At 45.8% G+C, this 13185-nt stretch overlaps 1 protein-coding gene across 3 annotated transcripts in view; it reads left to right on the plus strand.

Moving 5' to 3' along the window:
• Positions 1-13185, plus strand: part of DYM (dymeclin) — a 276200-nt gene that overhangs the window by 20279 nt on the left and 242736 nt on the right. For all 3 annotated transcript variants that reach the window (XM_083155293.1, XM_083155295.1, XM_083155294.1), the window contains exon 3: positions 13041-13093. In XM_083155293.1, the coding sequence (XP_083011419.1) occupies positions 13041-13093 (53 nt within the window). The remainder of the gene's footprint in view (positions 1-13040; positions 13094-13185) is intronic.

Here is a 13185-nt window from a genome sequence, read left to right on the forward strand (position 1 = left end):
GGGGGGTTGCGGGGGTCCAGGGTGGGGTGCTGGCAGAGGGGGGGGGGGTTGCGGGCAGACCTGCCGCTCACCTGGTGGCTGTGGTGAGCGTGTACTGTAGCCCTGGCTGGGCGGGGGGAGGTGATGTCAAGGGGGTGGTGGTGTGTAGAACACTGGTCTTTTCCCTAGGAGGGGCGGGTTTGTGTATCCCGCTGGGCGAAACGTTATATACACAGGGGATGAGTGACAGATCTGGCTAAATATATAAGAGATTAAAGACACCTCATGCCGGCTAATTCCTGCTAATCCTGTATCCTGCAGGCTAGCGCTGCTTCTCATCTCCATGGGGGGATTCAGGAGTTGTGTGCTTTGGCAACCATTAGATGGCGCACCACAAAGCAATTTAAGTGGTGCACTATTCGGCGCACACAGCCAACAGCGCTGACACTACTGTTATGTCTTTTTGTCTAGTGTAAATATAAAGTTGTGTTAATTTATCTATTTATTGTTATTCCTTAAATGATGTGGACAATCAGCAATAACTGTGGGCTGACGCGGATGTCGGTGTATATTCACATCTCCTTTCAGCATATTTATGTATTTACAGTTTGTTATATAGAAATACTACCCAGTTTTGTGATAAGACAAACTGGGTAGTAACCAACCGACATAGTGGTAGGAGGGCCCTGCTCACAAGCTTACAATCTCTAGTACTAGACGGCACCTCCGATGGACATAGTAACGCCATGATTGTAACATTATGGGCCCTACACACAGAGCGATATTCAGCCATTTTGTGAGCGATTTTACATCATTTTACTAAATCGCTCAGAAAGTGGATGACTATCACTGTGTGTGTGTGTGTGTGTGCGCGGCCATGCAGGACCCCGATGTTCGACAACCCTGCTGGTTATTGTCGCTCAGAAGGCCCACACATCTCTGTGTATGTGGTGATCGGCCTTCTGAGCAGTTAATATCGCCTCATCACCCACCTGCTGCTGAGGCAGCGCAGCTCAGATCCCGCCTCTAGCGCTACCTGGCACTTTGGGCACTTGTGAGGCGGCAGCAGCCAGGTGATGGTCCCTGCTGCTGTCCACCTGAGCCGCTCCCCCCTGGCAGATTCCTTTTCCCCGCTGGCACACCAAAGCTGAGCCAGCAGCAGCGTTGGCGCCGGAGCATGTGAGGCTTGGTGCCGGGGCAGAGGAGAGGAGAAGCACAGCAGGAGTTGCGGGTGGGAAAAGGAGATCATACAGCAGGGGAGGGAGTACATATTTTAGTTGTTACAGGTGAAGGTGTGTGGGGTATGGGGTGAGGAGCACAATAATGAAATTACACAGAACACGGGATGGCTTGGGATTTCTGATAACCCAGAAATGTGTATGTAACTCCACGTACACACGGGGCGATTCTAGCCATATCCCCGTGTGTACGGGTCGCCGGGAGTGCGCTCCCGCGACTAGCCCTAAAGAGATCACTGGTCGCAGCAGCATGATCCTGCGACCAGCGGCTTCTCCCGGCAGTGTCTCGTTTCCATCAGCGACCGTACACACGGGGCGATTCTAGCCATATCCCCGTGTGTACGGGTCGCCGGGAGTGCACTCCCGCGACTAGCCCTAAAGAGATCACTGGTCGCAGCAGCATGATCCTGCGACCAGCGGCTTCTCCCGGCAGTGTCTCGTTTCCATCAGCGACCGTACACACGGGGCGATTCTAGCCATATCCCCGTGTGTACGGGTCGCCGGGAGTGCGCTCCCGCGGCTAGCCCTAAAGAGATCACTGGTCGCAGCAGCATGATCCTGCGACCAGCGGCTTCTCCCGGCAGTGTCTCGTTTCCATCAGCGACCGTACACACGGGGCGATTCTAGCCATATCCCCGTCTGTACGGGTCATCGGGAGTGCGCTCCCGCGACTAGCCCTAAAGAGATCACTGGTCGCAGCAGCATGATCCTGCGACCAGCGGCTTCTCCCGGCAGTGTCTCGTGTCCATCAGCGACCGTACACACGGAGCGATTCTAGCCAGAATCACCAGGGATATGATAACTGAGCGACCAGATCCCCGTGCCTACAGGGAGACGGATGCCGGGAGCACGCTCTTGTGACCAGCCGTGTAGTGGCTCAGCGAGCATATCGCCCCATGTGTAAGGAGCATAACAGTGATCGTGGGTTCTGAGTTTTCCCACTTTCAGTTGGTGACAGTGACTGTTCCCAAAATCCTGGGTGGTATTATTCCGCCCACAATGCGATCCTTCATAAAAGGGCCCCAATATCACCAACATTTATATGATTGGGGGAGAGGGGGGGTACTTGTGAGAGTTTTTAAATCTCTTGTGCTGAATCTCTCATTCTGATTCTCTGGCACAAATCTCTCTGTGTGTAGGGCCCATTACAGATGTTGGTAAAGATGTGTCCTTATCTGTGTGCAGTCTCATTGTGGACAGCTGCTGCAATTACCTGGCTAATACAGGTCCGTTTGTCGTACATTGCTGTGTCTGCAGTAATGTGATGGAAACACTAGATGGCGCTGTTACATGGCAAATCATTCATAGGGAAATCGTTTTTTCTTCTTCTAAACTAGTATGACAAAGCAATAGCTACCGTCAAAGAGCTGCACTGGTATATATGTCTGTATGTAACGCAGTAGAGTCATACATAAATTATAATAATTATAATTCTGTACGTACTGTACTTTTACGGGTCTACATGACGTAATCGCATTGTGCTACAAAACTGCTTCACGAGATTGCATTTATTAATTTGATAGGCGACAGCGTATCTGTTTGCAACTGAGATGGAGAATGGTATCCAATTACTCCTCAGTCATGAGTGCCGGTAATTGCTTCGTCGGAGACTGTCCTGAGTATGCCGCGGCTTATCAGGGATTTTGTTCCACCTGCTTCAGGCAGGTGATGTCAAATCCCCGAAAGCAGCCTAGTTATCATGGGAAAATGGGTCTGCGGCCGATGAAGACATTCCGGTAACACTGGACCTGTATACTTTCATGCGGAAATGTATCTATTTACGGGCATCTAAATCAGACAATTATAAAAAGAGATTTAAGAAAAGATTCTGTGCGCACTTTTTTAGGAGCCCAACAGGCCTACACTTAAAATAGAGAGTGTTCAACACCCTCCACAAAACAATGTATCAAACAAATAAGGTAAAACTATCCGGTGCTGTTCTCATCAATTCCTTCATGTTATGATGGCATTTATACCATGCCAAGTCAGTAATACATTATCACCAGCCTTTTAACTGGACACAACATACAAACACATACAATAAACACTTAATAAAAATGATCACACACAATACAAAAAGTGTCAATTATGGGCTGACCATAGCAATTGAAGTGGTAGGTAATTAACGGATAATCAAAACTGTGGCCAAACAGTACCAAATTGTGCCTAGGGGGTCTATAAGGAATCCCGGACACTCCGTTACATGGCGTTCCACTGCTGATGGGTGTCTCTGCCCACCACTCCTCACTGTAAGATGCTGAGAAAGAAGTCAGATTTCTTATATAGATGTTCCAGATCTCGTGGCTAGTGGGGTCTGGTGGACAGCGGAGGGTAGGAGGAAGGGCGGGTGTCATGGCTCGGAGTGACATGCCCCGTCCAGCGATGGGGACGGACAGCCCTGTCTGTTTTAGCAGGGTGCCGCAAAACAGACAGGGCGCATTTTGCTAAAACAGCTTAGTGAACGCTAGCACCCTTAGTCCAAATGTTTCTTATTGATCAATTAAAAGAAATGTATTAAAGTGAATTGTGTTTACCTGTAACCCTTAAGGTGCCTGTTTTCATCCGATTCATCCGAACGGATTGGGCTGATGTCAGAGGAAAAGTGGCCAAATCAGAGGTGTTTGACAGCAGGTTGGATTCGATGTGGGTTTTTAGCACCCCCGACGTATCTTATACGATCAGGGACGTAAGTGTGTGCCAGGGGTGCCGCACTGCTGGCACACAACTAGAGTCTGCAGAGTGGTTAAGCGCCAGGCAGGAGAGGCGCTCTACCTGCTCTGCACCTCTTCTGCAAAGTGCTTCTCCGCTCTGTAGACTCTATTTACAGTTTCTTATATAGCGCAGCAGATTCTGTTACAGTGTATTATATAGCGCAGCAGATTCCGTTACAGCGTCTTATATAGCGCAGCAGATTTTGTTAGTGTCTTATATAGCGCAGCAGATTCCGTTACAGCGTCTTATATAGCTCAGCAGATTCTGTTACAGCGTCTTATATAGCGCAGCAGATTCTGTTACAGTGTCTTATATAGCGCAGCAGATTCCGTTAGTGTCTTATATAGCGCAGCAGATTCCGTTACAGTGTCTTATATAGCGCAGCAGATTCCGTTACAGTGTCTTATATAGAGCAGCAGATTCCGTTAGTGTCTTATATAGCGCAGCAGATTCCGTTAGTGTCTTATATAGTGCAGCAGATTCCGTTAGTGTCTTATATAGCGCAGCAGATTCCGTTACAGTGTCTTATATAGCGCAACAGATTCCGTTAGTGTCTTATATAGAGCAGCAGATTCCGTTACAGTTCTTATATAGCGCAGCAGATTCCGTTAGTGTCTTATATAGAGCAGCAGATTCCATTACAGTGTCTTATATAGCGCAGCAGATTCCGTTAGTGTATTAAATAGCGCAGCAGATGCCGTTACAGCGTCTTATATAGCGCAGCAGATTCTGTTAGTGTCTTATATAGCGCAGCAGATTCCGTTACAGTGTCTTATATAGAGCAGCAGATTCCGTTACAGTGTCTTATATAGCGCAGCATATTCCGTTAGTGTCTTATATAGTGCAGCAGATTCCGTTAGTGTCTTATATAGCGCAGCAGATTCCGTTAGTGTCTTATATAGCGCAGCAGATTCCGTTAGTGTCTTATATAGAGCAGCAGATTCCGTTACAGTTCTTATATAGCGCAGCAGATTCTGTTAGTGTCTTATATAGAGCAGCAGATTCCATTACAGTGTCTTATATAGCGCAGCAGATTCCGTTAGTGTATTAAATAGCGCAGCAGATTCCGTTACAGCGTCTTATATAGCGCAGCAGATTCTGTTAGTGTCTTATATAGCGCAGCAGATTCCGTTACAGTGTCTTATATAGCTCAGCAGATTCCGTTAGTGTCTTATATAGCGCAGCAGATTCCGTTACAGTGTCTTATATAGCGCAGCAGATTCCGTTAGCGTCTTATATAGCGCAGCAGATTCCGTTAGTGTCTTATATAGCGCAGCAGATTCCGTTACAGCGTCTTATATAGCGCAGCAGATTCCGTTAGCGTCTTATATAGCGCAGCAGATTCCGTTAGTGTCTTATATAGCGCAGCAGATTCCGTTACAGCGTCTTATATAGCGCAGCAGATTCCGTTACAGCGTCTTATATAGCGCAGCAGATTCCGTTACAGCGTCTTATATAGCGCAGCAGATTCCGTTACAGCGTCTTATATAGCGCAGCAGATTCCGTTACAGTGTCTTATATAGCGCAGCAGATTCCGTTACAGCGTCTTATATAGCGCAGCAGATTCCGTTACAGTGTCTTATATAGCGCAGCAGGTTCAGTTACAGTGTCTTATATAGAGCAGCAGATTCTGTTGCGCTTTACAATAGTAAACAGTGATAAAACAAACTGGATAACAACAGACAGACTTGGCGGTAGGAGGGCCCTGCTGCAAGCTTACAATCTATAGGGATATAGGGGGGAAACATAAGGACAGGCACCAGTAATAGTATAGCAGTCCCACCAAGTTACAAGTCCAGAAGGGAAGCTATATAATACATAAGTGCCTCAGAGGGTTATGTGTGTGGTATATAAATATGATAGGCTTGCCGGAAGAGGTGAGTTTTCAGGGAACGCTTGAAAGTTTGGAGGCTAGTGGAGTCTTATTGTTTAGGGAAGGGCATTCCATAGGATGGGAGCAGCCCAATGAAAGTCCTGTAATAGTGAATGGGAGCTAGCGATCCGTGTAGAAGACAGATGCAAATATTGTGCAGAGAGTGGTCGAGATGGGAGATATTTTGTGATAAGTGCAGAGATATACTGTATGCTGGTGCAGTATGGTTAATAGCTTTATATGCTAGCAGAAGGGTTTTATATTGAATACGGTTAGATACAGGCAACCAATGGAGGGACTGGCAGAGCGGATCAGCAGACGATGAGCGTCTTGCTAGGAAGATCAGCATAGCAGCGGCATTTAAAATGGATTGCAGTGGTGAGAGTCTGTTCTTGGGAAGACCAGTTAGGAGACTATTGCAATAATCAATATGGGATATAATGAGTGCATGGATAAGAGATTTATCCCTGACCCACCCAATTCCCCCCCTGCCGCAGCCTGTTCTATGCCGCCAGCTCCTCAGGAGTCCTTTACACATGATAAATTGCATGCAAAAAATGGCACATATAATGGCAAAATATACTTAGCCCTTCTGTGACGCTGCCAGGCAGGGTGAGGGGAAATCAGGTCAGACTGATTAGGTTTTTATGTGGTGGTGGATTGGTTCGCAAATCAAAAAAAACGCACAGAAATGGCCAAAACCACGCTCATGCTGCACTGCAGGTGGGGCTGATGTGCAGGAGGCTTTAGATTTGGCTGCCTTATATTTTTCTGTGCAGGGTAAATACTGGATGCTTTATGTTTGCACCGCAATTTAGATATCCGTTCAAACACACCTCACCTAAATGTAAGTGCCTCTGCACACGTTACATCTACCCCACCTGCAGTGCTGCATGGTTTTTCCCAGGTGTGTGTTTTCTTGGTCTCGTGATCATCACATTGGAGCCTGAAGCTGGCACATGCTGCACTATAGATTTATCCTATCGCCAAGCCTCCGGGATCGCAGCGATCCCGGCCGTTGAAGGGGGATTATGAGCGACTTCTCCCCTCAGAGAAGTTGCTGTCATTTATGGTCCCCTTTACTAGAAACCCAGGAATTATTTTATTCATTGGGAACGTGACCGAATGGGGTGACTGGACATTCGCGCACATGCAGGTGTTGGGGTGCACAACATCATTTACAGCAGCACATAATTCGCTTGTTCCAAATTACAATCCCTGGTCACATTTTCCTGCTCCCTTTTAGGAGAAATGTATAAAACCCTTTGCGCACACACTATGAAACGTCAGCAGCTGATTGGTTGCTTCTTCTTCACATCAATCCTCTCTAACGATACATCTCTCTCTTTATCTGTCACATTTGTTTCACTTCTCTGCTTTCTAATTTGCCAAGTAACCTTTCCAGGGTCCACCGCATCCTCGTCCTAACCGTATCTATTAATTACGTGTGACCACTTCATGGGATGTCACCACCGATCAGAGAAATGTCACCGTAGTGTTTCCTGGCCAGCGTACGAGGCCTCTGGTTGGCAGCCGTTATTGTCCAGGAGCTGTACGAGGCATCGCCGCGCCTGGGGATAAAACCAGCACATTCTTGGACTGTGGCCGACAATTGATCAGCTGAAAAACCCCGGCAGTGTTTTCTTTCTCACCAGTGTGTAGCAGAACAGTGCGAAGTCTCTCCCCAGCCCCGCTGTGGTTAAATGCAGGGATTCACATAATCACATTTAATATTCGTTTCCCATCTTTACATTCATTCACTCCTTCCTTCCTTCCTTCATTAATGAAGCAGCTTTTCCTGGCGGCTTTGTGGTCAAACTTAAACCAATATGTGGAGCCGGTCCACTTGGTCAGGTGCCACCTCATGAATCTTGTCCGGGGACGCTGGGGGACGCTAGCCGTGCTAGTGGTTAATGCCGTCTTCATAACAGGTTAATTGTTCGGGCCTTGAAGTGCGTGTCTTGTTCAGAAGGCCATATATCTAGCATTTCCTGCACGTTTGCTGACTCCACTGCTTCATTTCGCTTCATTCTAAAGACCACTTGTCCGTTCCCTGCAGATTAATTGGGCTATTTGTACAAATCCTAGGAGGTGGGGGGGGGGGGACATAGCGCCTTCAAATCTGTGGCTTGGGAATTTTATGCAAACGCCGGGGTCATGACTTGTAATTTCCTTCTTACAAGATGCTGTTGTGTCCTCGTGTAATTACCAAACAAGTCCTAGATGATGCCTACGCTCTAATCCGGGAAGTGTTCGGACACTTAAACGCTTCTGTTTATAAAGTTTTACTTGTTTTTCACGGATGCGACGGTCTGCACAGTGAAGTATTATATATTGTGTATTATATGGGCGAGGAATTAAATTCAGCGGGAAGTGCAGCAGTGGCACACATACCGTAGTTCGCTATAGTATGGTTTCTATCGCACGTGGAAGGATTTAATGGAAGGGGGCTTTGATTTGTGTGACATTATTTTGTGTTGTCAGTCACCCGGCACGTCCCCTGAAATCTCGCATCTATTCCAGCCTAAACCTAAAGATGTAGTAGAAAAACGAAATGATAAAAAATAATAAAATTCACTGATTGAGAAATGTGTAATAAGGAACGTCTGCACCGAGATCTGATGTTACCGTAACATTCAACCTTTATACAACAATAAAATTAGTTTAACCTTTTCAGCTCAGACTTGGGAGGGGGTTCTTCACCCTGTTTATGTGATTTGTCCGGGAACCGTTAATAAAGAGGTGGAATGGGCACAGGGCTAAGGCCCGAAGTGCACTGCTATAGGAGTGTTATCTGGAAGACGCAATCTAAGACAGTCATGTCTGTAATAATGGTACGCTTTCTGCAGTGTCAGCATTTCACACTTTCCGCACAGTGAGTCTGACATATATGGACGGTGTAATGGTTAGCATTACTGCCTTACAGGTCATGAGTTCGATACTCACCATGGCTCTAACTGTGTGGAGTTTGTATATTCTCCCCGTGCTTGCGTGGGTTTCCTCCAGGTACTCTGGTTTCCTCCCACAATCCAAAAATATACTGATAAGTTAATTGGCTTCCATCAAAAGTAACCCTAGAATGTCTGTGTGTGCGTGTACATGTGGTAGGAAATATAGATTGTAAGCTCCACTGGGGCAGGGACTGATGTGAATGTTTGAATATTCTCTGTACAGCGCTGCAGAATATGTGTGCGCTATATAAATAACTGGTAATAATATTCTCTGTACAGCGCTGCAGAATATGTGTGCGCTATATAAATAACTGGTAATAATATTCTCTGTACAGCGCTGTGGAATATGTGTGCGCTATATAATAACTGGTAATAATAGTCTCTGTACAGCGCTGCGGAATATGTGTGCTCTATATAATAACTGGTAATAATATTCTCTGTACAGCGCTGCGGAATATGTGTGCGCTATATAATAACTGGTGATAATATTCTCTGAACAGCGCTGCAGAATATGTGTGCGCTATATAATAACTGGTGATAATATTCTCTGTACAGCGCTGCAGAATATGTGTGCACTATATAATAACTGGTAATAATAGTCTCTGTACAGCGCTGAGGAATGTGTGTGCGCTATATAATAACTGGTAATAATATTCTCTGTACAGCGCTGCAGAATATGTGTGCTCTATATAATAACTGGTAATAATATTCTCTGTACAGCGCTGCAGAATATGTGTGCACTATATAATAACTGGTAATAATAGTCTCTGTACAGCGCTGAGGAATATGTGTGCTCTATATAATAACTGGTAATAATATTCTCTGTACAGCGCTGCAGAATGTGTGCGCTATATAATAACTGGTGATAATATTCTCTGTACAGCGCTGTGGAATATGTGTGCGCTATATAATAACTGGTGATAATAGTCTCTGTACAGCGCTGCGGAATATGTGTGCGCTATATAATAACTGGTAACATTTTCTGTACAGCGCTGCTGAATATGTGTGCGCTATATAATAACTGGTGATAATATTCTCTGTACAGCGCTGCTGAATATGTGTGCGCTATATAATAACTGGTAATATTCTCTGTACAGCGCTGCTGAATATGTGTGCGCTATATAATAACTGGTAACATTATCTGTACAGCGCTGCGGAATATGTGTGCGCTATATAATTGGTAATATTCTCTGTACAGCGCTGCGGAATATGTGTGCGCTATATAGGAAACGGTTACTAAATACATTAATACTGGGGTAGCCAACCCTAGTCCTCGGGAGCTACCAACAGTGCATGTTTTGCAGGTCTCCTCACAGAATCACAAGTGAGCTTATTAGCTCCATCTGTGTATCTTTTATAATGTGTCAGTGATTAATGAGTGCAGCTGTGCGGCAGCTAGGTTGTCTGTAAAATGTGCACTGTTGGTAGCTCTCGAGGGCTAGGGTTGGCTACCACTGCATTAATAAATAGGTCCTCTCCTCTCCAACTCCTCATTATGTCGATCTGATTGGACATCCGTGATCAGTAGGCACCGACCAGCAACAATCCGTCGGATATCTGCAGAATAAAAGAAAACCCAGCTCCCAGATCCCAATCATTTCTATGGTCAAAATCGGCGAATTGAGGTTTTTCAACATGTTGGTTTTCCCCCGACCCAGGCATTAGAAGAACGGGGAATTAGCTTCCTTGTGCATAGGCCCCTTAAGGAGAATCACCTGTTGGTATAAACATTGGGGGACCTTCGCACTGTGCACCCCAACATTAGATTCATGTCCATTCCTATCCCCCATTGGATCTTAGTTTGCCTACCACAAAGACACACTAGAATACATCTGATCAAAAGCCAGTTATCCTGCCTGAAAAACACAAGTGAGAACATCTAAACCCCACACAGATCAGGCCCTGGGCAGGAATGATCCGAAGTCCAAATGCTGACCACTGTCCCTTAACTCCAGGCTGGATTAATAGATAAAACCAATGTATTGTACAAGCAAGTAGTAGTGCAAGTAGTGCAGCCTTGGCTCCTGGGTGTGCCAGCTCCTGCTAGTACTACGCCCTCTTGTGGAGAGCCGGATGAACTTGTCCTCACCAGCAAGTAGCTAGAAACGTAGACTGACATTCTGCAGAGAATTCTCATCTCATTGCTTTTATAATGCATGTATTACTGCAGACATTTTACCAGGGATCGCGGTCAGCGACGGCTCCCTCAGCCCTGTCCGATATTGACTTCCCATCTAGTTAAAGCACCGATTCCTTTTTTTTTTTTTTTGTGGACCCTGTCCCTGATTTATATTGCATTTCCGATGATAACTCACTGAACCGTTCTGAGTTCCAAATGTGTGACCGCTTGTAACTTTGCGCTTTGTTATGCTGGTGGACATTTGGTTTCAATTATAGAGGAATATTCAGCCAAAACTGAAGACCACCTTAGAGATAAAACTGAGATTTTCAAGAAACATACCAGAGAAGGAGTGTAGACGATCGGAAATTAGGAGACTGCACTGAAAGAAATTCTCAGACCGGTCCAAAAACGGGGGATTAGGAACTTTGAGGGCTCAGATTGCATGATAAGACCGTTAAATGAGACGGCGCAGCCTAGACACGTGTCTGTAACACATTACCATAACTCCCACCTTCCCTGTTATTGGCTCTCTGCTTTAAAGGTTCAAGGTGGTTCAAACAAGCCCACAGTCATTGGCTCATTGCATCTGACCCCTGACCTCCCTAAACATGGAATCTCCAGCTAATGATAGGCAGCGTGATCTGTCCCGGTATCCGGAAGGCTGACCGACAGTGTCTGTCTACAGTCAATAGGTCTACACCAAAATGTCGACCTTGACACAGCGTCGACCTGAAAAAAGGTTTACACCTGAAAATGTCTACATGAGTTTTTCAAAAAAAATTCCCTATTCTTTGGACTTTTTCATACTTTATCATCAACCTGAACTCGAACTGGGAATGGAAAAATGGCTTTTGTATGGCAAGTGAATGGGTACACTAATTTGGGGTCCACTTGTCCTATGTTGACACTTTTGTGTCAACGTTTGCTTGCACCTTGTCAATGTCAATATAATGTTGTCGACATAATGACCATCAACCTAGACATGGGACGTTCTGACAGTCGGAATTCCTGCCCTAACAGTTGGAATCGCGGATCGTGTTCCACCTGTAGAGTGTCAAAGTGGGAGTGTTGGGGAAAACTGCCGCAGATTGTCGAAAGACGGTCGCAAATTTGTCCATCCACAGCCGATTCCGACAAAACAGGTCCGACTTGTTTTAAAGTCGGATTTGTTTTGTCAAGATCCACCTTCAATGCTGTCAGAAACAGCAGCCTTGAATAGGCTGCAGACGCTTTTTCCCCCTGTCGGAAATCGCTCCCGGGATTGAATACCTCCTATAATCTATAAACTACACCACTCCGTGTTAATTTCATCGACAAAAACCATCATAAAAATAGGAATTTCTCAGTAACTCGGTTTTGACTTAAATATTCGTCCATGTCGTCATGTTGAAAATTGACTGGAAGAAAATTCTGTATCATTGTCGTCTGGACACCTCCAGTTTTGTATTTTTTGAGTGACTGATTTATTGGATTCTTTAATTAATAATCCTGCATTTTATACAGTTTTACCCATCCTCTCGGGATGCAGTTAAGATCCCGGCGGTCGGGATCCCGGCGTTCAGAATCCCGACGCCGGAATCCCGACCGCCGAAATGCCGACACTTTCTCCCTCCTGGGGTGTCCACGACACCCCTGGAGGGAGAATAAAATAGCGTGCCGAGCGTAGCGAGGCACCGGGCCCGCTGCGTGGCGAGCGCAGCGAGCCCGCAAGGGGGGGCGATCCACGTCCCCCCCTTGTCGGCATTTCGGCTGTCGGGATTCCGGCGTCGGGATTCTGAACGCCGGGATCCCGACCGCCGGGATTCAATACTGAATCCATCCTCTCTGGTCTCCGATCTACTTACGCAGCGACTCTGTCATGAGAATCCTTCAGTTTATGTAGCTAGCTAAGTAGTTACCGTCCGCTAAATAGCTATATGTTGTATTATGCATCCTTACAGCTTCATTGTTTGCAGTAGACTAGTACTGTACTACTAATTACTTGTATCAGGCAGGTTGTATTTTTCTAGTGATTTTATTGTATTCTTTAATTATTTCCATTAACATTTTTAATAAAAAAACGATTATATCTTGAATTGATATTTGCAGACAATAAATGATATTCTGCATTATATGTATTGTATGTTCCTCTGTATAATCCCAGCAATCTTTCTGATTTGTTTCAGCGCTGATTCGAAGCTGTTGGAAGAAGCAACCGTTTCTATCTGCAAGTCATTAAGTAAGCGCTCTTGGTATTACGTATCTTTAGGTAACAGGATAGGGTACTTGTTTAGTTTCTCGGCGGCAGCATGGCCGCATGCTACTTCCGGG

The sequence above is a fragment of the Crinia signifera genome, chromosome 1, assembly GCF_055691185.1.
Source record: "Crinia signifera chromosome 1, ASM5569118v1, whole genome shotgun sequence".
Taxonomy (NCBI): Eukaryota; Metazoa; Chordata; class Amphibia; order Anura; family Myobatrachidae; genus Crinia; species Crinia signifera.